This window comes from Megascapheus bottae, chromosome 26 (genome assembly GCF_031878675.1).
Source record: "Megascapheus bottae isolate mThoBot1 chromosome 26, mThoBot2.hap1, whole genome shotgun sequence".
NCBI lineage: Eukaryota > Metazoa > Chordata > Mammalia > Rodentia > Geomyidae > Megascapheus > Megascapheus bottae.
This window is the reverse complement of record NC_143534.1, coordinates 10,369,226-10,396,961: the sequence shown is the minus strand read 5'-3', so window position 1 is coordinate 10,396,961 and position 27,736 is coordinate 10,369,226. Positions and strand designations below refer to the sequence as shown.

The 27,736-nt window shown below is 44.5% G+C and overlaps 2 protein-coding genes across 2 annotated transcripts in view; one reads left to right on the top strand and one right to left on the bottom strand.

The window, feature by feature from the left end:
- The first annotated feature begins 67 nt into the window (after positions 1-67).
- Positions 68-3,984, top strand: Ucma (upper zone of growth plate and cartilage matrix associated). Its single transcript, XM_090319175.1, has 5 exons — positions 68-343; positions 629-691; positions 804-899; positions 3,023-3,121; positions 3,825-3,984. The coding sequence occupies exons 1-5, from the start codon at positions 286-288 to the stop codon at positions 3,920-3,922; spliced, it is 414 nt and encodes a 137-aa protein (XP_090175301.1). The 5' UTR covers positions 68-285; the 3' UTR covers positions 3,923-3,984.
- A 6,256-nt stretch (positions 3,985-10,240) lies between these two features.
- Mcm10 (minichromosome maintenance 10 replication initiation factor) overlaps positions 10,241-27,736 on the bottom strand; it is a 28,458-nt gene continuing 10,962 nt past the window's right edge. The window contains exons 8-20 of the mRNA XM_090318906.1: positions 26,741-26,908; positions 25,030-25,146; positions 23,571-23,770; positions 21,677-21,774; positions 20,779-20,889; positions 20,523-20,640; positions 18,578-18,806; positions 16,299-16,443; positions 15,312-15,430; positions 14,036-14,149; positions 13,139-13,284; positions 11,152-11,194; positions 10,241-10,514 (exon numbers count right to left, since the gene is read on the bottom strand). Coding sequence (XP_090175032.1) covers positions 10,431-10,514; positions 11,152-11,194; positions 13,139-13,284; positions 14,036-14,149; positions 15,312-15,430; positions 16,299-16,443; positions 18,578-18,806; positions 20,523-20,640; positions 20,779-20,889; positions 21,677-21,774; positions 23,571-23,770; positions 25,030-25,146; positions 26,741-26,908 — 1,692 coding nt within the window. The 3' untranslated portion in view covers positions 10,241-10,430. The remainder of the gene's footprint in view (positions 10,515-11,151; positions 11,195-13,138; positions 13,285-14,035; positions 14,150-15,311; positions 15,431-16,298; positions 16,444-18,577; positions 18,807-20,522; positions 20,641-20,778; positions 20,890-21,676; positions 21,775-23,570; positions 23,771-25,029; positions 25,147-26,740; positions 26,909-27,736) is intronic.

Genomic DNA, 27,736 nt, shown 5'->3' with positions numbered 1-27,736 from the left:
CACAAGCAAGTTCCATTTCTTCAGAAGTTTGCCAGGTGCCAAAAACATCTCCAGTGCTCTAGTCAGGAGCAGCCAATGGAAACCACAGCCAGGACCCCTCCCACTCTCCCCCAGTGGCATCCCGGCCTCCAGCTGCTGGCTTCCCTCCCTCTCCCTGCCTGGACAGCCTGACTCACAAGCCAGGACCCTTTGGCAGTGGCGGCAACATCATCAGTCTCAGGGGCCCCTGCACACCTCGCCTCCTTGGTCCTGTGGCTCTTGGAAGGAGCCTCAGCCCCTGCAAAGATGACTGGGAGACAGTTCCTTCTTCTGTCCTGCCTCTCAGCTGTGGTGCTCATATGTAGTAAGTATTGGGAGGGTCTGGGATATACACTGCTCAGGTGGCATAGATAGGAAGAAGTGTGCTTATTAAGATGGCTGTTCTTGGGGTGTGTGTGTGTGTCCTAACAACCACAGCAAAGGAAGATTATGGGGAAAACCCAGCTTGAGGGTAGTCTGAGGGGGACTGGCCTTGTAGTGAGTATGTGGTAGGCAGGGGGTCCTGCACTGGCCTAGAAAGGACAGCGAGGCCTGGCTCAGGACCAGCCCCCCTTGGATGCCTCAGCCCTTCTGTGTCCTTGTCCCGCAGTGCTGCAGGTGGGGACTGGAGCCACAGTGAGCAGCAGGCAGCCAGCAGAAGAGGTCCACGAAGGTGAGTGTGGGCTCCCACGATGTGCAGGACAGGTGGGTTCTGCTGCCCTGGCCCCGCGGCTCCTGTGCTGGTTGTGACAGCGCCCCTCCCCCTCAACCTTCTTGGGTTCCAGATTCGAAACCAAAGATTTTCATGCAAGAATCAGATGCCTCGAATTTCCTCAAGAGGCGCAGCAGACGGTCCCCCAAATCCCGGGATGAGGTCAATGGTAAGAAGGTTGGGCGGCTGTCCTCCCTTCACAGGAATGGGGGTCCTCCAGCATCAGGGTGACACCATGTTTTCTTGTTGTGGGCTGAGTGGGGACCTATGGTCACAGAAAGGGTGAGTATCATGTGGCATGTGCTTAAGATGGGTCGGGTTGGGGGGTGTCTGGGAAGGGAGAAGCAAACAGAGGAAAATCTGTGTTGTGGTCTAGAGAGCAAATAACACAACAGGGTGTTTTTAGGGAGTGCTGGCACACTGTTCCATCAAGCAGTGGTGTCATATGCAGGGGACAAGTGTAGAGGACAGGAGGGCTGAGAGGTGTGGGCTTGGGGACAATTCTGGGCTAAGTGGCCTCAGCCACTTCCTGTCTGTGGTTCTAATTTCCTGTGTACAAGCCTGTTACAGAGCTGTGTGCACACTGAAGTGGCTCAAAGTTTTAATTTCCAAGGCAGTTGGGTGTGTCATGTCTTTGGCAGCCAGCTGCTACTCTGTGGGTCCCCAAGTTGCAGGACCCAAATATCTTTAACCTGTGGACCTGTGGACCCTTGGAAGCATTTGCACTTTCTATCCCTGAACTCGAGTCTTCCAAGACTGAGTTCAGACTGTCCTGGCTGCATCTCTGGTTTGATTCTTTCCTTGTGCGTGCAGATGAATGAGCTCTTTGTATCCTGGGCACACTCAGCAAGGTGACTTGCTTGGGAAAAATAGGAGGACTGTTTTTCAAGTGGCAGGGAAAACAGAGATGGAAAGGTCTGGAGATGCAATTCTCCCTTGGCCCCCGCCCCCGACCTTATTATTATTATTTTTTAATTGGCTAAGCACACTAGGGAAATCTCCAGATCTCACACAGCTTGGAAGATTTAAAAATTGGCCAGTGTCAGGAAATACCAAAAAGACAGAAGTTAAGTTGGTCCTGATTGTAATCAGAGAGGTAAGCTGTCAGCAGACCACTGTGGGAGAGTCTGTGTGATTTTAGAACAGGCTGGTATCTGCCTCCTTTGAAGCTGACTCAACACAATGAGGTACACAGGTGGGCCTTGGGGTCCCCATGGTGGTGGGGAGTTCAGGTGTCACGTGATCAGGGAGGTTCAGGAGAGCTTGGTGAACACTCCCAATCACATTTTAATGTATCTGAGGCCACCTGGTATTTAGTGACACCAGAACATGCAGTGACTGGAAAAGGGGGATGCTTATGAGTTTTTCCAGTAGCAGCACAGGTCAGAATCACTTAGAGAAAAAAGAGTTTTAGATAGTATTCCCGCAAACCACAGCTCTCATAGGATTTTATTCTAGCAGCCACGATGCTTGGGAGAAGTTGAATTGTTGTTGTTGGCAATCCTTGGAAATCTGGGGAGTGAACCCAGGACCTCCTGCAGGCTAGACAAGTGCTCTCCCACCTAACCACTCCCTCCGTGTACTGAAACTTGTTTTCCTTTTTAAAATTATTAATTTTTGTGCCAGTACTGAGGCTTGAACTCAGTCAGGGTCAAGGCACTCTCCCTTAGCTTTTTTCCATTCAAGGCTGGTCTGCTGATCTACCACTTGAGCCACAGCTCTACTTCTGGTTTTTTGATAACTGGAAGTAAGAATGTCTCCAACTTTCTTGCCTGGGCTGGCTTTAAGCTAAGATAGCCTCGTGAGTAGCCACTTGTGCCTGGACTTGCTTTCCTTTTTAATCTTATGATCAGCTTATATAGCTGGGCTGGGACAGGTGCAAAAAGTGTCGATTGGACTTGAAGCATTGATCTTGTAGTCCATTAAGGAGTCCAAGTTTCTGAGTGCTGAGTTCACACCACACCAGATAGGAGCTAAGTCACTGGGCCTTTGTGGCTTCTGTCATGTGGAAGCACACCCATTGCCCTAGTTTGCAATAGTTATTTTTCAAATAGGTCTTGAACTTTTTTTCTGGAGATGGCTTTGGGCCTTAATCCCCCTATTTATATCTTCTGTATAGTTGAAATTATAGTTATCAAACCCCAGACCGAGATTGTTATTTCAGATATGGTGTCACTAACTTTCTGCTAATTCTGGCTTCTAACCATGATCCTTCTGTAGTTGGGCTTACTGGAGTGAGTTGTGGCACCCAACTCTTGGCAGGAAACACTCCACTTTTTCTTCCTTTCTCAGCGGAAAACAGGCAGAAGCTGAGGGCTGATGAGCTGCGCAGAGAATATTATGAAGAACAACAGAATGAATTTGAGAACTTTGTGGAGGAACAAAAAGATGGTAAGAGCTCTCCTGCCAGACTCTTCAAGGAAGTGGAGCTCTCTGGGGAAATTGCATGTGTTACCTCCTCTCCTCCCTCCTCCCCCTTCTTGTGTGCTGGTTCTAGTGCTTGAACCAGGGTATCTGGGCATGTACCCTAGTTTTTTCACTCAAGTCTGGGAGTCTACCACTTGAGCCACGGCTTCACTTTTTTGCTGATTAATTGGAGATGAGAGTCGCATAGACTTGGAACCACGATCCTCAGATCGCAGCCTCTTTAGGAGTTAGGTTTAAGGCATAAGCCACGGATGGCTTAACTGAAGGAGAAAAGGGAAAGTTTGCTCTTAATTCATGGAAATTTGAAAAGAAAGCAGAAGGCCTCACCAGAGAGCATAGAAGGTGTGGAAGAGGAGACAGGGTTGATGTCCCCATTGTCTCGGGGACAGTGGAGAGGATGATTGTTGTCTGACTGCATGGACCTCTGGTGCCAGACGCTGCTCATGAGTCTACTGACCACCAGATGAGTGGCCGCGCTCTCTGGTCTGATCCATAACACAAGGCCTATGGACTCCTGAGCCCAGACTCCTTCCAGCTCTGCGTTTGAAGATCTCCAGGTCGCTGGGCACTCTTGGCTCCACGCAAGCATTGTGGGCTAATGGCTGTTCTGCATGCAATTATCTGAAGTCCTCTTGGCCCTGATAATGACTTTGATTTTCCTTCCCAGAGCAGGAAGAGAGGAGCCGCGAGGCCGTGGAGCAGTGGCGACAGTGGCATTATGACGGGCTGTACCCTTCCTATCTCTACAACCGCCACCACGTCTGACCTCATCCTATAGCACCCAAGGAGCACCAAGTGGGAAGCACCCCAGTACCCCTTGTGCAGCTCCTTTCCCCACTCAAACAGGGCCCTGGAGGGCCTCAGCTTGGGGCCTTCTGCCGCCCCGCAGGGTGGCATACCTGCCATCCTTTGTGCCTAGGCCAACAGCACAGCCTGGTGGCTTTGGGTATCCCTTGCTTAGCCATGGCTTCCCTATTAGAACTCTGTCAATTAACAGGCCAATTAAAAGAATCACAGGAAAGGGAAAAGATTTTATGTTTGCTTATAGTTTACAAATAAAAATGCTGGATCTACCACATGGATTTTCTTCTCATATCTTTTTTTTTTTTTTTTTTTTTTGCCAGTCCTGGGCTTGGGCTCAGGGCCTGAGCACTGTCCTTGGACTTTCTCAAGGCTAGAGCTCTACCACTTGAGCCTCAGCACCACTTCCGGATTTTTTCTATGTATGTGGTACCGAGAAATCGAACCCGGGTCTTCATGCATGCTAGGCAAGCACTTTAACCATTAGGCCAAACTCCCGGCCCCTCTTCTCATATCTTTAAGGGAGCCGTAGGTCCTTGAGTCTCCTTGCGTTACGGTGTTAATCTTGATGATGGGTTAGGAAGCTTGGCGTGGAGTTGGGCACCAGTGGCTCATACCTGTAATCCTGGCTTCCTGGAGGAGGCTGAGATCTCAGGATTATGAATCAAAGCCAGACTGGGGAGGAAAGTCCATATGGAAACTGTTACCAATTAACCACCCAAAAGCAGGAAATTGGAGCTGTGGCTCAGGTGGTAGGACACCAGGCTTTGACTGCTCCACTCCGTTCTCAGTCTCTGTCACCACGTGGCTGCTACCCAGGTGGTGTTTCTGCCATCTTTACCTTCCTTCCTGACTTTGTCTTTTTTTTTCTTTCTCCTCCTCTTTTATCTTCTTGCCAGTACTGGGGTTTAAACCCAGGACCTGGCATGGTCCCTTAGCTTTGTCACTTAAGGCTGGCATTCTACCATTTGAGTAACAGCTCCACTGTTAATTGAAAAATCTTTTCTTTCATGTTTTTCCTCTGCTCAGTGTGGCTTTGACCCATGATCTTCAGATCTCTGCCTCCTCAATAGCTAAGATTACAGGGTTACCAGCCATCTGGCTTCTTCTCATGAGGATACGCGTTCTATTTTGAATCATGGCTCTTCCTGGCTAACTGCTTCATGTTAATTAATAACATCTTGCGAAGACCTTGTTTCCAAATAAAGTTACCCTTCCACATACTGGGGCTTAGGACTTCAATGTGTCTTTTGGGGGACACACAGTCCTAGCTTTCATGCTAACCACTCTGATCTGGTTTCACACTCAACACTTGTTCTAACTGACCTGGAGTTGCATAGAAGGGCTGGAGAAAAATCAAGACCAGTCTAAGCAGGCTCCTCTCTGGGGTCAGAAGAAAGCATTCTCTTCTCACTATCCTTCTGTCCCACAGGTTTCCCTCCATGTGAGGTCCCTGACTGGCTCCTCCTGCTTGCCACGAGACCTCACATCCTGTTATCCTGAACACTCTTCTTCCCCACACAAGTCGGTGCTGGGCCTTGAATTCAGGGCCTTTTCAGTCAAGGTTGGTGTTCTACCACTTAAGGTATACTTCCACTTCTGGCTTCTTGTGGGTAATTGGAAATAAGAGTCTCAGATTTGTCTGCCCCAGCTGGCTTTGAACCTCAATGTTCAAATCTCAGCTTCTGCAGGAGCTTGGATTACTACTATTGTGAGCCACTGGCAAGTGGCTGGAATACTGTTTACCTGTGGTTCACTGTGGATCCATGGATTCAGAACCTGTATGCGTGAAGGCCCATCTGCACTTATATTCCATGCTTTAAAAAAGGCCAGGCTGGGCAAGGTGGCTCACGCCTGTAATCCTAGATACTCAGGAGGCTGAGATCTGAGGATCGAGGTTCAAAGACAGCCCAGGCACTAAAGTCCATGAGACCCTTATCTCCAATTAACCACCAGAAAACTGGAAGTGGGACTGTGGCTCAAGGGGTAGAGTGGTAGCCTTGAACTGAAGAGCTCAGGGACAGCACCCAGGCCCAGAGTTCAAGTCCCATGATGGACAAAAAAACAAAAACAAAAAGGCAAAACACTTCTTTTTAAAAAACTTTTATTTATTTTTTTTGCCAGTCTCAGGGCTTAAACTCAGGGCCTGAGCACTGTCCTTGGGCTTTCCCCAGGATATAGCTCTATCACTTGAGCCACAGTACCATTTCCAGCTTTTTCTGTGTATGTGGTACTGAGGAATTGAACCCAGGTCTTCATGCATGCTAGGCAAGCACTCTATCACTAGGCCACACTCCCAGGCAAAATCAAGCACTTCTAATTGCAGCTGGAGGATAAGAGCAGCCATTTGTTCTTATCAGTAGATATAGCACATCTTCATACTTGGTGGCCAGTGGCTATCCACTATGCCAACCAACAGGTGGATGGCAGCAGGCAGATTCCGACTAGGGCCATGCCATATGACCACTTGTTGTGTCTGCAGGAAAATGCTAGAGCCATTCAGATGTCAAAAACTGAGGAGGGTCTGGGAGAATGGCCAACAAACTCAGCCTGCCTTTGCCTGTTCAATAATTACATTTGGCATGCTGGATCTAGATAAAGAATTCTGGCAGAAAGGGGTTGAATAAGAATTCTTTGCCTCATTCACCCTCATTCTGAACAAAAGCACCATTCTGTTTCAGGGTTTTCCAGTTCAGCCTAGAATTCCTCCACTGAAAGCCAAGTCCAGCTATTTCCTTGGCAGGGGGGGAAAGGAAGCCAGAGGTAACATGACTGGTAAAATGGCAGTCACATTTAATAGGAAGTTAGTACTAGAGTAATTTGCATTTTTGAACAGCAGCTATGTAAAAAAATGGGGCCTTTGGAATATTCTTGTTTTCTTATTCTTTTCCGTTCATCATTTCTATCTCCTCAAGGAGATAGACAATTTTTTCATCCATTTTTACTCACTAGCTTTGTGTTTGTTGGCATTTAATTCCTCACTTCCCTGGCACTGAAGCCCTGAATTTGCTAGGCAGCCCCTTCACTGCTGAAGTTCCACCCATTCTTGCATTTTTTGAGGGAGGGGAGAGTGTATGTATACACCAGTGGTACATGCATTAGCCTACTCAAAACCCTAGGTTCAATATCACTAAACAAATTAAAAACTGAAAGAATCTTTTTTAAATATATTTTTATTGTAATTAATAAAAGGGTTACATGATATTTGCCAGATAGAAGGTGCATTAATTCACATACATTGATACGCTTTCACATGTCTTGGTACCCATTTCCCTCCCCCCACCCAAAACTGAAATAATCTTGCATGTGCTCCAGGGGATATTGACTTATGTACCTTTGCTTATTTAAAATTTTACAGTGATATGGTCATTTTCATGAGTTCCAGAATTTTTACTGTAAACTTATATGCTTTTTTTCTGTGAATTTATGTGCTTTAACAAAAAATACTAATATTACTTGGTTATGAATATTCAAATTTACTACTGATGTTAATATCTGACTTATTCATTCATTGAACTGGTTCTCTTTATGTTCTCCAGGCTGGCCTTGGACACATATCTGGCTTAAAATCTGTGGGCAGATGAACACTTTTATGTCAAACTTCAGTGGCTCATGCATGTAATCCTAGCTACTTACAAGACTGAGATCTAAGGATCAGGGTTCAAAGCTAGCCCAGGTAGGTAAATCTGTGAGACTTCTGTCTCCATTAACTACTCAGAAAAAGCCAGAAGTAGTCCTTTAGCTGAATGATTGAGTGGTAGCATTGAGTAGAAACAGCTCAGGGACAGTGTCCTGGCCCTAAATTCAAGCCCCAGGACTAGCAAAAAAAGAAAAAAACAAAGTCTGCATAGCCAATTTATAATTTAGTTTCATGAAGCTTTCCTTAGTCAAAAATCTTTGCTATATAAACATATTGAATGTGTATGTGCACATGTGCGCGTGCAAGGTAAGTACTAGAGCTTGAACTCAAAACTTGGGTGCTGTTACTTTACTCATTCAAGACTGGCATTCTATCACTTGTGTCATACCTCTACTTCCAGCTTTTTGGTGGCTAATTGGAGACAAAAGTCTCATGAGCATGGTGGCTCATGCCTGTAATCCTAGCTACTCAGGAGGCTGAGATCGAGGATAGAGAGGTTCAAAGCCAGCCTGGGCACTAAAGCTTTGCCTCTTATCTCCAATTAATGAGTAGAAATTGGGTAGTGGGATTGTAGTTTAGGGGTAGGGCGGTAGCCTTGAGCTGAAGAGCTCAGGCACAATGCCTAGGCCCAGTGTTCAAGCCCCATGATCCACAAAAAAAAAAAAGGTCCTATGAACTTTTCTGCCTCAGCTGGCTCAGAATGAGGAGCCTCAAATCTCAGCTTCCTGAGTAGCTAGGATCACAGCAGTGAGCCACTGGCACCTGGCAGGTGATTTTTTTTTAAGATTAGTTTATTTAACCATGATGGCACTGATAGACTGTGCTGACACAATGTTACCAATGACAGATTGGGCTGGGAGTGTGGCCTATTGGTAGAGTGCTTGCCTAGCATGCACAAAGCCCTGGGTTTGATTCCTCAGTACCACCTACATAGAAAAAGCTGGAAGTGGTGCTGTGGCTCAAGTGGTAGAGTCCAACGATAGTACTCAGGCCCTGAATCCAAGCCCCAGGACTGGCCAAAAAGAAAAAAATACGTAAGTTGGATTTGTATGAAAGTATTTAATACATGCTGATGAAGGAAATAAAAAACAGGATCAAAAGGCTAATTTTGTTAAGTAACTCAATGGCTCACGAATTCTCCCAGTCTGCTGCACCCATTCTCATCCATGAATATTCTAAGCACATGTACAAAGCACCCCAAAGAAAGCTCCCCAAAATTCAGCGAAACTGCCAAGTGATTCCACTATACTTGTTTTAAAAAATCTTATTAAAAAACTTTAATCAAATTCTAAGAAGTCAGCCACTCAGCCTACCATTAAGCTTTTTTTTTTTTTTTTTTTGCCAGTCCTGGGCTTGAGCTCAGGGCCTAAGCACTGTCCTTGGACTTTCTCAAAGCTAGAGCTCTACCACTTGAGCCTCAGCACCACTTCCAGCTTTTTTCTATGTATGTGGTACCGAGGAATCGAACCCAGGTCTTCATGCATGCTAGGCAAGCACTTTAACCACTAGGCCAAACTCCCGGCCCCACCATTAAGCTTCTTTAGAAACATAGTCTATAGATCTCTCTCTCACACACACACTCCAGTGATCTATTCAAAGATCATATTTTCCACATAAGGAGATCATTCAATAGGACAACTATTCCTCCATATACATTGTTCTAAGTTTATGGGACAAATGAATCTACTCTAAATGAGCTAGTTTGGGGTTCAGGGAATGTCTCCAAGTGTTAGTGTACCTACCTAAAAAGCATGAGGTTCTGAATTCAATCTCTAGTGCCATGGGTGTGTATGTGGGGGGCAGAACAGGGAGGAAATCCTAGAATTTCAAGTGTTTTTTGTTTCTTATTGAAACTAAACACTTTATTCTTTAAGCTAAGGATGTACCCTTAGAGGAAATTCATAGGTGATACAACTTCAGTTCATACAGGAGGAGTGTTTTTGAGGTCTATACATGTGAAGTTTATTCTTGGCTCTTGAAAATAGCCAAGTCAGCCATATCCCGTAGCTACCTTCCACATACATTAAGCCCCTAACAGTACCATCTTGGAGAAAAATCAAAGCCACTTCTGCCCAGAATTCAAGTTCTAATGTAACAAATCTTCTAAGCCATGAAATCTTTAGATGTGTCCAGATTCTACTTGGGTCCAATGACAGAAAAGTATGCTGGCCTATGTTATTGTAGATGGAAAAAAGGTTTAATTTGCAGAATTTGAGTTGAGAAATCCATTTTAAGCTCATTTGGTCCAATCTTCTGTATTTTATAGATTTTTCTGTAAGTCCAGAAGTTAAGCACCTTAATTCATTTAACTGGGGTGAGAATTCTCTTGACTCTGTCTATAAACACACTACAACTTTATTCAAGAAATGCAACCTCTATTAATTAAGTGATCCAGACACACAGCTCAGTTCATCTTCTCCTTTTTGGGCACGCTTGGTGTGACTGAATTAGTACAAGAACCCATGGTAGACAGGCAACACCATGGTAACTTGATTTTCTACTTCCAGGTCAAAGCTACACTCGGAGGAGAGTAGGCAGGAAGATTCTGGTCCTTTCAAGGTGTTGTTTCTTTTCTTTCTTTTTTTTTTTCCAGTCCTGGGCTTGGGCTCAGGGCCTGAACACTGTCCTTGGACTTTCTCTACCACTTGAGCCTCAGCCACTTCTGGCTTTTTTCTATGTATGTGGTACCGAGGAATCGAACCCGGGTCTTCGTGCATGGTAGGCAAACACTTCACCACTAGGCCAAACTCCCGGCCCCTCAAACTCTTATATCTGATGGCACCAATCAATTCCTGCTTTCCGGAAGCCAGGCAGATGTGTCTGATTGCAGGGTTATTTAAGGCTATTCAGAAATTTTGCATGCTCTTCTCCTCGTGGCAACAGGGTTTCTCCTCCTATCTTTGGACCCGTCTTTTCCTAGAAAAATGCAAGTATTAAGAAATGGTTTAGTACTACTTCCCTGGGAACCACAATTTGTCAGGAGTGGCATACTGCTTGTCGTTTGAATGTGGAATGTCCTCCAAAAGGCCCGATGGCAGAGGGTGGGACCCTGAAGAGGTGGAGCCCAGTGGGAGGTTGGAGGTCACTGGGGTCAGGGTCTTTTCTTGTCTTTTTTTGTTCCTAGCCAGGAGGTAAAGAAAGTCCTCCACCGGCTCCTGCCATGAAGTGCTGCCTTAACAGGCTCAAAAGCAATTGGGGCAACAATCAGATTCTAAAACTAGGAGCCAAAGTAAACCCTTCCCCTTCCTAGGTTGACTAGTCTTAGGTATTTTTTTTTTATTTTTAATTTTTTAAAATTGCTATTATACAGGTGCCATACAAAAGGGTTACAGTTAACGAAAGTTAGGCAAAGAGGTTTTTTTCTTAGACAATGTCACCCTTCCCGTGCTTTCTCCCAGTATTTCCCTCCCATCTCCAAATTCTCCAATTCATTTTCAACATAGTGTCTAGTGAGTAAAACTGCTAGATTTGTTCATCCTCCGACCTGCTGTTTCTGTGCACCCTGTCTTGGGTATTTTCACAATAGCAACAAGAAGCTAAGGAACACACATACCTTCAGCATTCCATCCCGTTCCCATTTGTAGAGGCCACAGTTACTGAAACAGAAAAAGACAGACTTACTCAGTCAGCACGGAGGGACTGGCCTGAACTCTTGAACTTTGGGGGGACACTGGGGAGCGGGGGAAACAGGACCAGCATCCCCACATTCAGGAAGGTGTTATTCAAAGTGGACCTTTGTATTAGAAGCCACACTTGAGGCCATGTTTTAACACTATAAAGACTAAGCACTGGTGGCTGAGTCCCTCAGCTGGGGCGTGAGGCTGGAGCTTCAGGTGACGGCATCGCAGGGTACCCTGCAGGTGACGAATACAACCTTGTTATTTTATTAATGGCTGCTGGGGTAGATGGACAAGAGGAAGGCCACGGGAGGCAGTGTTGTTACAAAAACATAGCGCTCTCCAGGTGAAAAGCTTCTACCCTCCTACACTTATCCCTCTTTAATTCTCCTCATGCTTTACATAAGCATTCACTACTGCAACATCGTTTATTCATTTACTCTGGAGAGAAATCAAGTATATCAAATAGCTACAAAATTCAAAAGACCTGGCTATGATTCCTGGCACCCTCCTCAGATTACAGGACATAAACAGCACAACGCCAAGAAGTAAATGAAAAGGTAGTGAAAACAGCCAAGCAAGAAATTGTTGGGAAGACTACATGAAGCTCAAGGGTGGCTCATGTAGTTGAAGGAACTGAAGAAATGCTGAGATACACATAGATGTGGGAAAGAAAACCTTGGAAAGCAACAAAAACTGTGCATGTACAAATCTACACTAGGGCTTAAAGGGTATCCTTGCTACAGAAAAATGGGGGAGAATGATGAACGAGACACTGGTCAAGATGCATTCTCATAACTTGACAGGGGACTGTAATTTGTACAATTATTTGGTAATTAAAAAAAAAAAGATTTCCCTAATGATCCAAATCAGTCATAAATCAGTCATCAGTGTGGGGAAATGCATTTCCCTTGAAGAAAACTACAGCAGACCAATGTGTTCAATATCCAGGGTGTATCTACAGCTGAAGAAAAGGCAGAGGGCGGGGAATGTGGCTCTGGTAGTGCTTCCCTGTATGACAAGGCTCTGGGTTTGATTCCCAGAACCTCATAAGGTGGGAAAATGCTACTGAGATCTAATGTAAGAAGTGACAGGACCTGAGAACCTGTGCAGGGCTGGGGGGTGGGGTGGAGCAGGAAGGGGAGGGGGCTGGCCCTGCCACTTGGCAGAGCAACCCGGTCAGCTGAAACCCTGGGTGCAAACGTCTCCTACATCAGACTGTGGTTGCCTCCGGATGAAATGGATGGATGCAAAGCCTACAAGATGCCGACAAGCTAACATGGAGCTGAGTGAACACACCCTCATGAGGCCTTTACTACCACAATAAAGAATGTCTGCATACAAAATAGTGCTAATCCTCTGAAAAGGCTGCCTTATGGCACCGAGGAAGGGAGAGCTGTGAGGAAGGGGTGGAAAGGACGCATAAAGAGGAGGGGAGGACACTGAGGCCCAGTGATGATGTACTATGAACTGAGGCCCGCTCCCTACTCCAGGGGCGGCACCAGTGTGTGAAACACTGCAGTTCTTCCAGAAGCCCCCCAAAAGTAACATGAAAGCAAACAAAAAGCCCTTCAGACAACATGAGAAAGTTTAAACCGACAAGTGGAGAGAGAACAATTCATATCCTGGCACCTAACAAATGTCTATACCTACCAGCCCACCACCAGCAGACTTCAGGAGCTGCTACGGGCCAGGTGGACAGGACACAGGGGTACACAGGACAGGGATGCTCAGGGAAGAAGCTCTGCCTCCCAGGGACTGCGGCTGACAGATCTAGCTTGGGGACAGGCTGGGACTGTGAGAAGGCACAGGATGACAATCCTGAGTTTTCAGGGACCTACACTAAGCAGTAGCTCAAAGAACCCTGTGTACATGTGCATGTGTGTACGTGCATGGATGTCTGAGCTTCAGACAGTGTCATACCTGCAATGCTTCTTAGGAAGCCTGTCCAGGGAGATGCTCCTGTTCCCACATGGACACTTGAAAAACCTCTTGATGGCATCATGCCAGTGGAAGTCGTGCTGCTCACTGACGCACGTCTCCAGAGGCTTGAAGTAGGTGTAGGCACACTGTACAGACCAACACAGACACAGGCCTGGTGAGGGGCTGTGGAGGGGGGACGGGGACGGGGGTGTAGGGGGGAAGCGCAGCTGTCGGGGCTCAAGAGAGCTGCTGTGCTCCCATTCCCACCTATGTCTTTGCTGGGGTTTCTGATACGTCACCGTCTAGTGGCTGTGATGGGAGTGATTATCATTTCTCTTATCAATTCCATTTTTTCTAATGTCTGATACTACTGTGTACTGAAAGCACACAGTCACCTGTGACATTAAGTGGCCGAATGTGGTGATGCACAACTGTAATACACACGCAACCAGAGCTCATGAAGCCAAGGCAGGAGGATCATGGGTCTATGGCTAGCCTAGGCTATGAAGGGAGAGCCTGTCTTGGGGCAGACATTAAAAATAAAATCATAGTGAAGGTCCAAGAAGGACAGGACTGTAAACCTCTCAATCACCTAGGTGGGTCTGTCTACGGCTGCTCTGAGACGCTGACCAGATTGCAGGATAATGGGACCTGGGACCCATTCAGGGAGGTTGACCAGTAGTTCTTTCATTTTCTCATTATTATTATTATTATTATTATTATTATCCTCATCTGACAGCAATGCCAAGGCAGAGATGCAGCAGATACAAAATGGACCTTCAAGGAATCATGTCCTTCTTTATTCTGCCCCGTTAAATGACATAGCACAGAGCCGGTCACACCCCACAGCTTCCAAGTTACAACGGCACAAAACAGAGCCCACCCGCCCGTACACACCGTCTTGCAGGTCACCACATGACATTTCACTTCTCTGATGTTTCTCATCTTTTCTTCCATTTGTTCTTTCTTCACCAGTGGCTCGAAATAGCTCTCCTGCAGTTCAGCCTCAGCCTGGAGGAGAACACACACGAAGAAGCACTCAAGTCAAAATACACTCCCTCCCTCTCTCTCTCTGGCAGATCGTGAAGAATAATTCAGCAAGAAGGACTCCAGTGGCTCTGAGGAGACAGGCTACACGTTCAAGGATCCTGGAGAGAACTTTCATGAACAAAATGAAAAGTAAAATGGTAACAGGTACGAGAACCCTGGAAACATGGAGGGCTGAGTGGAGGGGATGGGAAGGCTCTCCCAATAAGGACAGGGTGAGCTTTTCTTTTTAGTTAGCTTTTAACAAGGGTTTATTGCTACAGAACGATTAGTCTTCAAAGGGAGTAGTATCATAGAGGCTGCATGAACTGAAGACCAGTCAGGAGGTAAATGCAAGGATTCACAATCACGATAAGTATCCAGTTTATCTGTGCAAAAGTTACATGGTGGTGGTATTTTGTTTTGGTTGTGGGGCTTCAACTCAGGGCCTAGGCACTGTCTTTAGCCTCTTTTGCTCAAGGCTAGCGCTCTACTGCTTTGAGCCACAGTACCACTTTTCTGGTGGTAATTAGAGATAATTAGAGTTAAGAATTTCACAGACTTTTCTGCCTCAGCTGGCTTTGAGCCACGATCTTCAGATCTCAGTCTCCTAGAATTACAGACATGAGCCCCCGGCACCTGGCTACATGATGGTTTTAAAAACAGCAAATACAGGGCTAGGAATGTGGCCTAGTGGTAAAATGCTTGCCTAGCATGCATGAAGACCTGGGTTGGATTCCTTAGTACCTCATAAATAGAAAGAGCCAGAGGCAAGGCTGTGGTTCAAGTAGTAGCCTTGTAAATGCTAGCCTTAAGTGAAGAAGCTTAGGGACAGTGCCTAGGCCCTTAGATCTTAAGCCCCAGGAATGGCAAAAACAAACAAAACAAACCCCAACTACAAATAAAAGAAAAACGGCCTAAAATTATGACTTCAGTGTCATAATGCCAGCCTAGCAGGTAGTCACTTAAACTGTTTTGACAACTGCACAACCTGAAGATAAACCAATTGCCACCCTTCACTGTAAGGACAAGAGCAAAACCATATGTGATCAGAGCTGTCCCAAGAGCTGCTTCCTGGGTTTCTTTGGTTCAGGCCTTGAAGAACACTAGCACTGTCACCTGACACCCTCATCTTTTGGATCCCTACCTCTTTCAGAATGTCGGTGTGCTTTGACTTTGCTTTTAGAATCTTCTGAAATTCCTCAGATTCCAGGTAGGCCAGTTGCTCTCTCCTTTTTTTCCTTGCAGGCTCCAATTCATCCTCAGCTAGAGCACAAAGAAAAATATCAGCTGGTAAAGAGAACTGTGAAAAGGCCTGTGGGCCTCATCTCTTAGCAACCCATCACTCCTGCCTCCAGCCCCGGTGAGTACACAGGAAAGCTCGACAAGCAGCGAGAAGGAGAGTCCAGAACGTGGGGTAGGCGGGCTGCACCACTGTGTTAGAATGCACTTCCCTTCACTACAAGGGTTATGGTCACAGGTAAGAACAACAAAAATGCTACATATGAAATTAATTTTAAAATGATTGTTACCGGGCTGGGAGTTTGGCCTAGTGGTAGAGTGCTTGCCTAGCATGCATGAAGACCCGGGTTCGATTCCTCAGTACCACATACATAGAAAAAAGCCAGAAATGGTGCTGAGGCTCAAGTGGTAGAGCTCTAGCCTTGAGAAAGTCCAAGGACAGTGCTCAGGCCCTGAGCTCAAGCACAGGACTGGCAAAAAAAAAAAAAGATTGTTACCATAGGGGGTATGGCTTACGTGGCAGAGTATCTCCTTAGCAAATGCAAAGCCCTGATTTTAAACTCTGGTAACACTGACTCTCTCTTACTTCCTCTCTCTGTCCCTCTCTCCCAGATGTTCTATTTCAAGCTTATACACTGTCCACATCAGAGACAAAACAAAATCAGCAATTTTAAACAAAGGAATTCTTTTCAAAGCAAATCTTCATGCTAGTACAAATGTGCAAACCTATTTCTACACTAGTTAACCCGAGTCACTGGACTGAAATGTATTCCAATGTAATATGATTGCACCAGCCTGCTGAGGGAAAACAGCAGACGTCAGGGCTCAGGGTGCCCTTCTGGTTAAAGACTGCAGTTCCCAGAAGTCCCACCGCTGACTGGAACCACAGTACCTTCGGGAGAACACGCGGTGTTCTTTTCCACACGTTCCTTCACTTCTAGCACATCCTGTGGGTCCTTGTGCTTCTTTACAATGTTGTTTGGATCTGTTTTTGTAAGGATTTGGCCTTTTGCTTTTAATTTAGCAATTGCAGCAGACTAGGAGAAAGCAAGAGACAAGAAGGTAAGAATCAGCACGATTAGTTATCTAGGCAGTGCTGCCAGACCTGTGTCTCAACTACACCGCCTTGTGGCCAGTCCTGGCCTTGAACTCAGAATCTGGGCACTGTCCCTGATCCTTTTCAGCTTAAAGCTAGTGTTTCATCACTTGAGTCAGAGCTTTACTTCTGGCTTTTTGGTGATTAATTGGATTAAGAGTCATGACTTTCCTGTCTGGGCTGGCTTTGAACCACAATCCTTAGATCTCAGCCTCCTGAGTAGCTGGGATTACAAATGTGAGCCAGTGGCATCCAGCTCTCTGTGTCCCTTTCTAGTATTAGCAAGTATAGTCTCGTTGTTCTTTTAACAGAAAAGAGCAGAGTATTTTTCCATTTTATCCAGCTTTAGAAACACTCATTCAAATTCGGTACTATGATGTTTATAAGTTGATAGATGAATTTACAGGTTACTTAATCTAAGCAGTGAAATATCAGTTAGAAAGCAGGCCTCCATCTCTGCAAAGAAACTATGTGACATTTTGGAAGTTTTAGAATTGGACAAAATTCAGATAGAATTCTAGCTCGGCCTCTGACTAGCATATAACTGCAGGCTAATGACTTCATTTCTCATTGGTTTCTCCTTTCACAAAACAAAGCTGAAGATGATGGGATGGAGCTATTTGATGGCTGAAGGTGGAAGAAGGGAATGAGACCAGGCACCCTCTAAAGAGCACAGCATGCTGACAGCATAGCCACACAGTAACATGTGTCAACATGAGTAATTATGAGTACTGTTGGTATGCCTGTTTTGTTTTGCTTGTTTTTTTTTTTTTGAAGAACCATTCGGTTATTATTAAGGTGCTATACAAAGGGGCTACCATTTCAAAAGTCAGGTATTGAGTATATTTATTTTTGGGGGGGACAACATCACTCCTTCCTTTATTTTACCAGTGTTTGTTTTTGAGAAAGGATCTGCCTATGCAGTCCAGGCTGACCTACAAATCACTATGTATCCTCCAGGCTACCTTAAACTCAAGATCTTCCTGCCTCAGCCTCTTGAGGCTGGGATAACAGGTATAAACCACCACGCTAGGCCTGGAATTACTGTTATTATTGGTACAGGTAAGGCTTCAAAGTAGGGCGAGCTATTACCCTTAATCTGATGATAGGCTTAATTAGGGGGCTTAGGAAGTGGGCTGGTGGGGATCTGGGTACCCCATCCCTGCTTCAGCTAGGGCTACTCAGCTTCCATCTGTCTACAGAATAGATGTCTGTGTATGATTTTTTTTTTTTTTTTGCCAGTCCTGGGCTTGAGGTCAGGGCCTGAGCACTGTCCTTGAATTTTTCTTAAGGCTAGAGCTCTACCACTTGAGCCTCAGCGCCACTTCCAGCTTTTTTCTATGTATGTGGTACCAAGGAATCAAACCTGGGTCTTCATGCTTGCTAGGCAAGCACTCTACCACTAGGCCAAACTCCCAGCCCATGTGTATGATTTCTTTTAAGCAACCAGGGCCAGAGCCTTGTATATATTAGTTTGTGACCATAAGCCACACTCCTAGCCCTAAAGAATTACAAAAAAGCACTCTATCACATTCCCTCCCTGTGCAAGCACTTTTTAAAACTTTTACAAGACGCAACTGAGAGGTAGAGCCTAGAACACGGAGGAAGGCAGATGGATGTGCAGATGGAATCTTGCTAAAGTTTTCCCCAGGCTCGTGCCAAACTATAATTCTCCCCTTCTGAGTAGCTGGGATTCCAGGAATGAACAACGCTGCCTGGCTCCAAGGATTCTTTAAATACAAGTTTATACTTCCACCTGAACAATTCATTCCAAGAACTTTTTCTGCTAATGTCAGTGTGTCAAGCAGTAACCCAGTATCTCCCTGGGGCTGTCTCTTTTAGTCTGACAATAAAGTACACTGAGATAATAGGCTCTAACTTTCCTGGATGAAATTAATGGTATTATGTTGAGACCATTATGGTTCAAAATGACACTGACTCTCCTTATTGTGATCAGTAAAATGTCCGCTATGCTGCTATCTTTTCTGGCCGCTGAGCACACACAAAGTTTGAAATTCAAGCTGTTTCAAACAGATCGCAGTTAAGTGATAAAAAAAAAGATAGGGGCCACATACCTTTTTGGCTTCTGCTGCAGCACTCAGTTTTGGTCTCGGGGGTGGAGACACATCAAAAAAGAGAACCTCGTCTCCTTCTGTAATGCCTCGTCCAAGCTTAGGCATCAGAGGGGCTGAGGCTCCTTCTAGCTTGGGGAACTCAGCTCCCATTCCTGGAGACTGAGCTGGGGGCCGCTGAGACAAGCATGGCACCTCTGGGCTCTGAGCTCCACTTGAGCTTTGGAGTAATCTTTAAAAAATATGTAGAAACGAAATATAGAGTTGAGACAGTGATACACGGCTTGTCCAGTGTGTTGAGGCCCAGTATTGCAAAAACAACAAATATACACATCCAGAGCTCTACAAAGATGAGAACTTCAGAATGCCAACAGGACTGGGAACTTCTAAGCAGGCCAGAGGATGATAACTAGTTGGAAGTAGAATAGTTTCCTTTTTTTGGATGATGATTCAAAATGAGCAACTGATAAGAACAACATCAGCGTTGTTCACCTCTGGCTAATGTCGACTTCTGCTGCATAAGCTATAATTTTTCGACTACTTCCAAACTGATTATTATATTACCCACTGGCTTTCCAGTGGATGTTGCATGACACCAGATGCGAAGTGGAGATGTGGAGGCAACTTGGACTATGGCTAGCTCTGGGACCCCCAGACCCTCACTGGATTCTCTGCATTTGAGCTCACTCTGCTAGAAGAGGAACCACAATCTGACGGTCACTCCTTAATGTGGTTTGATGAGCTACTTTTGTTGTTTTTGTTCATTGTAGGTCCAGACGCTGTCTCTGAACCTCTTTGTGCCCAAGGATAGAGCTCTATTACTTGAGCCACAGGACCATTTCCAGTTTTTGAGTGATTAATTGGAAATAAGAGTCTCATGGGGACTTTTCTGCCAGGGCTGGTTTTGAACCATGATCCTTAGATCTCAGCCTTCTGAGTAGCTAGGATTACAGGTGTGAGCTGTTGGCACTCAGCTAACCTGCTATTTTAAAACGGCAATCTTCAGAAGTGTCATCCAAACTCATTGTTTTAGATGAAGAAGCTGAGACCCAAGTTCATATTCTTGTTAGTGATAGGCCCAGATCATAATTCCATACCAGAATTTCTTTCACTACCATCACTTCTATATGCTATAGGCTGACTTTATAATCCTGTCCAAAGATAAATTTTGTTTGGCCAAGGAACTTCTGAAAGATTGTGTGATTGTCTGTGTGTGTGTGTGTGTGTGTGTGTGTGTGTAATTTACCTAGAGGCATGATACAATACCTCTATTATACCCAACAATATCTCAAATTAACCTGCTTGAGACCAAACCCATATTCTATTTTCTCCGAAGAATTTCCCTTGACCATCTGCCGTTCAGCCCAAGTTTGGAATAGCAAACTGTTAAAACACTGGAGTAGAACAAGTGTGAGCTGAAAAGCTCTATCATGCCCTCTAACCTTCAAACACATCACCAGTAAAAATAGGATAATGGAATGAGATGCTATAATTATGGAGTGAACTGCACAGGACATGCTAAACACATGCCAACATTAGTTTATCAATACACAGAAAATCTGCTCTCAGGAAGCCGTTGACTGTCATTTACAGTCATTTTCACTTGACAGTACTCTAAGAGGGCTCCACTTTTAACCTATAACCTATATTCATTGGCTAAGCTTGTATTTAAAAACCCAAGTGTTACCAAATAGGCAAATACATGCTTTCCCCTTGCATACCTTTCTCCTTTCTCTTTTCCAGGTTGATACTAATGACTCTCCTTTGTACCACTGGGCTTCAGTCTCACTAGCACAAATTAGAAGTACATGGCCTTCAAAGTTACTTAGATTATTACAAACACATAGCCCATCAAAACCAGAAGTCACATTTTAAAAAACCTATTACAATGTTCTGAGGACTTCCGAGAAGTCATCTAAACAGGGAATATTAAGCCTGCCACTCTTACCGTTTCTGTATTTCCTCTGATCTCCTCTTCCGCATCTCCAACATCTGCTGCTTCTGTTGCTTTAAGAGGGCTGATGCGGAGATAGATTGGATGGCAGGCTTGGGGCTCCCCAGGTCCCCTAAAATAAAGGCCTACACTGAGAGATTCTCTGAGAAAACCGAGGAACTTGGATATGGAAGCACACACACACGCACACACATACTCTCTCACTCTCATGTACACACATGGACATGGTAGCCATACAAGCTGACTGTACCTGAAGTCTTGGTTTTGGCTAAATGCTCTTTTAAGTTTCTGGCTCCAAATGTTGGCAGCGCCATCAATTCCCTGAACTCTTCAGAGCAAGTCAGGCTCTTCTGGGGTATCCCTGGGATATAAGCAGCAGCGTTAGAGGGGTTCAAAGGCTTGATGGCATGCTATTTTTTTTACTTTTACTTTTTTGCGAGTCCTGGGGCTTGAACTCAGGGCCTGAGCACTGTTCTTGGACACTTTTTTGTTCAAGGCTAGTGCTCTACCACTTGAGCCACAGTGCCCCTTCTCAATTTTTCTGTGTATGTGGTACCATGGAATTGAACCCAGGGCTTCATGCATGCTAGGCGAGCACTCTACCACTATGCTATGCTCCCAGCTCCTGGCATGTTATTTTTTAAACTCTGCATTCATATTTTACTCATTTGTAAATGAAGTAGATGAATAAGAGAAAACACACAGAACCCTGAACCTCTCTCGCCAGCCAGGAGGGACTGCAGGGGTACTGTAAGGAGTGATTAGAAGATGAAGCATCTAGCACCAGTGGCATCTTCGATACAGTATTTTGGGGATATGGTTGGTGGATAAGGCAGTGTCCATGCCAGGCCCAGGCCAATGTTTGGACAATCTGTCTGGGTGGCATTGACAGGACTTCCCAGAAGCTGGGACTACTGATTGTAATGCTGGATATTCAGTCTGCCCATTAAGAAACTAGAAAACACACAAGGCTAAACCACAGCTGGGGTGAGGATGTCCTTGATGTCCTGCCACCAGGCTTGATGGATACCTCTAATCTCGGTCACATCACCCACTGAGTGCATGAGACCAGTGGATAGCCATTCTCAATCACAAATGCAGCACCTTGAATCTGGGGCTGGAAATGGAGTGTGGAGCAATGAAGTTACCCAGTTTTTGCCGTGTTTCCTGAATGACCGCCTTTGTGCCCTTCACAACCAGATTCGTCAGTGTGGTCTGAATCTTCTTAGGAGCAACAGCTGCTGCGCTGAAATGACAAGTGCCACTGAATCCACCACTGATGAGTACAGGAGGCGCCTTCTCAGCATACTAGGTAAGCAGGCTGAGCCACTACCACGGCTCACTGCATACCTGGGTTACATATCACAGCCCAGACAAGAATAAGAGGCATATGTAATAATAACAATCATAATTATAAAAAGAGGCAACTTGTACATCTACTTGAGACCACTCTGAAAGTGCTAGAGAAAACAAAACAAAACAAAACAAAAAACCTTCCTACACTTCGATCTACAAGTTGGAAACTTACCCTAATTAAGAACTGTAGGGCCGGGAGTTTGGCCTAGTGGTTGAATACCTGCCTAGCATGCATGAAGACCTGGGTTCGATTCCTCAGTGTCATGTACATAGAAAAACCAGAAGTGGTACTATAACTCAAGTAGTAGAGCATTAGCCTTGAGGAAAAAGCCGAAGGACAGTGCTCAGGCACTGAGCTCAAGCCCAGGACTGACCGGAAAAAAATAAAAAAAAAAAATAAAAATTTAGGACTTTATATCTTGCTTAAAGTTATTTTAGAAATGCTATTAATATTTACTCAAGTATTAAAAAAAACAAAAAACAAATGTGAGACTACTATGTAGTCACCAAAAATAATGACCTCAATGAAAATATTGTTTTACTTAGGAAGGAAAAGAAGGGTTATAAAAAAATGTGTATTTTTGCCGGGAGTTTGGTCTAGTGGTAGAGTGCTTGCCTAGCAGGCATGAAGACCTGGGTTTGATTCCTCAGTATCACATACATAGAAAAAAGATGGAAGTGGTGCTGAGGCTCAAGTGGTAGAGTTCTAGCTTTGAGAAAGTCCAAGGACAGTGCTCATGCCCTGAGCTCAAGCCCAGGACTGGCAAAAAAAAAAAAAAAAAAAAAAAAAAAAAAAAAAAAAAAGGTGTACTATGAGTTTATCTTACATTACTATAGCTCCATTGTGCTGGGGATGTAACCAGTGGAAGAGCACTTGCCTATCACATGCAATGTCCTGTTTAATCCCAAGTAACAAAACAAAAGAACAAAGAAATGCCCTAAATATGCTGTAAACATCCAGAAATGTGCATTTTCCCCTTTTGGATTATCTATTCTTATTCAAAAAGTAATGTGCATGCATTGCTTCTAGGAGTATAAAAAAAGCAGAGAAATCATGCTGATTTGTAAAATAAGGGCTTGATGTTTCCAAATACAGAGAAAGTATGCAATGCCCTGCCCAATTCCAACTGGATGAGGAACAAAATGTTTTGTTCTTAGATCAATGATAGCTCTACTGACTGAAGTTCGGACCTGTCACATGCTCAGATGTGGTCATCACAACACCACGTGGTGACAAGCCATTGAACACCTACCCCAGAGCCTGTAGCAGTCAGTCCCTAGAAGAGAAGCTATGATCATTCGACTGGTACCATCCCACCTTTGTGTGAAACTTTACTACAGTTATATTTCTGTTCAGAGGTCTTCAATCTCAAACAGTCACCAGCAAAATGACCCAAGGAATGCCATACAACCAGACTCAGTTGACACTATCAGTGTCAGATATCAAAGGAGAAGCATAATCTTTTTGTCAAAGACCACCTATAAAGTATATGCACCATATGAGCCAGAAAATGATTCCCTCCCTCCCTTCTGTGGGTCCTCACTGCAGGAGAGAGGACATGCAACTTGCTGCAGGTAGTAAGCTGTGAAAACTGAGACCTGGACAGGTATCCCCTAACAGATACAGAAAACTCCAGTCATCATCTTTACCGTTAGAAGCTAAGCAAAAGCTTGAGAAGGTCTTACATGGAGGCTGCATAGGATGCGGAAGAAACTCCCCCATAGTAAAAACCATCTTGACACAGCCTCTCTTTTAGGCTAGCACCCTTGCGAGCGAACTTCTTGGGAATTCGTCCTCCGGAGAAGGTGGACTGCAGGTCAGGTCGCTTTGCGCTGAGCTTCTTGTACTGAGCCTGGATGTGATACTGGCAGTACTCACAGTCATTCTGCAAGGAAGAGCAGAGGATGAGGACCAGGTTAGCAGGCTGGGGATTGTGGCCCCTTCATCCCAGCCTGGCAATCAGCGCCCCTCATAACTCTATGGGGCTCCCCAGGGGAGGGTTCCACCCTCAATTCTCCCTCTTGGTGGGCATCTAGAATCATCCAGCCACTCTGCAAGTTAGTTGCAATTCTAACAGGGTCAGTCAGACCCTACAATTCTAACCTGAGCTACAGAACCAAAGGAATAGGCATTTTGTACATTATAGCCAAACACAGGAATGATCCAACCGTATTATTAACTCAAGAGTAGATAAATATAAATGTGGTCTGTCAATACAAAAGAATATTATTTACTCAAGAATGAAGTGTTGACATATGTTAAGGCATGGATAAACTTTGGCATACTTCTGCTATGGGAGAAGTAGATCAGAAAGTCACATTCTGTGATCCATTATATGAAATATTTAGAACAAGCAAATCCACAGAGATATGGAGTAGACTTGTTTCCTTGGGGTGCAGGAGGAGGGACTGAGGAATGAATGCTATGCATATGTGTTCCTTTTGGGGTAACAGAACTAAGTACGCTAAAATTACATAGTGGTGTTGGTTATGCAGGGATGAATATATAAAAATAGACTGAGTTACATACTTTGATAGGGTAAACTACCTGATTTTATCTCTAAAGCTATTCTTGGCTGGAAGTTTGGCCTAGCAGTAGACTGCTTGCCTAGCATGCACGAAGACCAGGGTTCGATTCCTTTGGTACCTTTGGTACCATAGAAAAAAGCTGGAAGTAGTGCTAAGACTCAAGTGGTAGAGCTCTAGCCTTGAGAAAGTCCAAGGGCAGTGCTCAGGCCCTGAGCTCAAGTCCAGGACTGGCAAAAAACCAAACCAAAAAAAAAAAAAAAAAAAAAAAACCCAAAAAACTGCTATTCTTAAAAGCTCTTGTAAAAGTGTGGTAACACTGAAGTACAGAGTTTTCAGTGTGTCCTCACTGTTTGATCTCTGGAACTGTACAGAAACAAGAACACATTGAAATTCTTTCCCACAAAGTCAGTTGCAATAAACAGTAACTTCCCTAAGAGAATAAAACTTCCTTGCTCCTAACTTGGAAATTTGGTAATTATTAACTAGATGTTCAATGTACTAATTTCCACTCTTCTTCATTAAGTTAATGACCACTGAAGCTAAAGTAACTAAGAAGTTATTATTCCCAATCATTCTTTTCTTTAGTAGAAACCATCATAACAAGAATAAAACTGACCAAATTAACAGTCTGTGTACATGGCTCTCCATTTTTTTTCCTGGCTTTACAGGTTCCCAGGTCCAGAGCTTCACCCATAATTAAGACCTTTTGAGGATGATCAATAGATAAGCACACCTGTGAAAGAGAGGCAGACCTTAAGGACTGACAAGCAGACAAGTATTGCGTGCATGTGTGTATCTTAAGAGTTCTAACACAAGGCCTTACACAGAGACTAACCACTTGAGCTGCACTTTCAGCTTTTATGCCTGGGCAGGCCATGAACTGCAATCTGCTGATTTCAAGACAAATAGCTATTATAGTCCAGAGCCACTGTGCCTGGCAAGTTGTGGCTTTGGGTGTGTGTTGATATCGGGGCTTGGACTTACGCAAGGAATCCGGCTCAGTTTACCAGCATTCTTTATAGTTAGCAGTGATCACATAACCAAATCTAGCCAATGAGATTCAGTACAAAAGCTCTTGCTTTCCTAATAAAAGGAAAAAGAGAGAGTAGCTCACCCTTAACTTGTTACTTTGAAAGGCAGCTATGCTCACCACTAAATCACCAATGCTGCACATTCTACTTTGGGCTTTGAATGTTGATATTTTGGGAAGAAGGTCCAGAATGGTCTTGGCTGATAGTTCCCTACTTACTGATGGCAAGTCTCAGGCAGATGCTATCAAGAATCAAGAAGTTATATCCATATCCAGACATAAAAGAGAGTTCCCATCAGTCTAGGCTCTGTCCTTATTCCTCCTAGAACAGGAAATCCTGCAATGCTTGCGCTGTTAGTCCAATGGTCACTGGGTAATAAAGCCTATGGTGTACACTGGTGCATGTGGCAGATTGTTTTCCATCTACCTGAGTCTTGAAGGACAAAATAATGAAGTTGGTGTGTGTAACTAGTGTGAAAGTTCTGTCTCTCTGGACCCACACTTTGGAAGCCAGAATTATGCAAAGCCCCTTGCCAGAGCTAAACTTTTGAGCAGATGTCAGCAAGCTGTTCAGAGTCCTCTCCTGGGATTGATAATATACAGTGTTTCCCTCCCTGGGCCTGGAAGTGATGCTGGATCTTCAGAGCTATTTTGTGACCAAGAGGTAATTGCAAAGAAACCAATAGACATGATATCACCATATTGCCTAGTTATTTAAAATGAAACTACCTTGAGTTTTTCTGATACTGGTAGCCAAATTCATTCCTAACCAACAGATAATGATAAAAAAACAGTGTTTTTCTCATTCCTGGAAACAGGCTGACTAGAGTATAGCCTCTTGCTGGATGGGGTACTGATATTCAGCATGGGTTTAGGTTTCAGTTCAGTAGAGGGGCAATAGCCCAAAAACTGCTTGAGAAGATGGAAATTCACTTTGACTCTAAAAAGCAGCTTGTGGTTGAAATAATAGGACAAAAATTCCTTCTGCCATAAACACTGCCTTCTCAGTTAAACAAATCACAGATTGATTGATTGATATATGTGTGTGTGTGTACATGGGGCTGGGGCTTGAACTCAGGGCTTGGACACTGTCTCTGAGTGTCTTTTTTTGCTGAAGGCTAGTGTTCTACCACTTGAGCCACAGCTCTACTTCTGGTTTTGGTAATTTATTGAAGATGAAGAGTCTCATCAACATTCCTTCCTAAGCTGGCTTTGAACCATGATCCTTAGATCTCAGCTTTCTGACTAGCTAGGATTACAGACATAAGCCACTAGTGCCTGACTTTAAGACGCTTACCTCTTCCGAGCCATCCTTGGGCTTCATGGGGTTGGCATTGAGCAAGCCTATGACAGTGCCCTGCTCTGTCTTCCACAGTTCCTTATGAACTTCTCCAAATAAGAACAGCGACACATGCCGGGTTAGGTCACGAAGATCATTCAGTCTCCAGATGCTAAATGTCTTTCCCTGGAATGAATATTTATTTTTGGCCTTAAAATTTTTTGAACTGTGTATAGTCTCCATTTATGGTTCAAAACAAATATAATCTGCACAAACATAAAGTCAGAACATCTGCTATTAATAAGGTTCCTTTCTCTAGGCTTTTGTATATTATTCATTTCACTTTAGAGATGGAGGCAAGGCCAGGCCAGTCAGATTTAAGCATCATGTCTAGTAGGTGAGATAGCTCTGCTTTTTTCACAACATGTATACCTAAGCACATATGAAAACATTCAATCATACACACACCACACACACACACACCATTCAGAGGATAAGCAGCAGCAATGGGAACTAACATTTAATAACTCACCAATATGAACAGATAGTATGCAAACAATTTTTGCAAATTTATTATTACCAATTATATTATTTATATTTGCTGGTCTTGGGGCCTAAACTCAGGGCCTGGGTTGAACTTATTTGTGCTCAAGGCAGGAGCTCTAACCCTTGAGCCACAGCAGCCCTCCCAGCTTTTTCTGAGTAGTTTATTCCTGTCCAGGCTGGCTTCACGCTGTGATCCTCATGTCTCAGCCTCAGGAGTAGCTAGGATTACAAGCGTGAGCCACTGGTACCCAGCCTGCACTAACAGTCATAAACAGGCATCTGCTATATGCTATTGAATGTCTGAGTCATTTAAAGAAAGCCAGCATGGAAAAATGGCAGACATATTACAAAATATCTGAAGAGATATAACTCGAAATGTGAACTGCTTATATTATGAATAACGGCCATGGTAGTCTGGGGGGTAGGACAGGGGGAGAATCATTTGAATAATGTTGAGCCCAGACACTT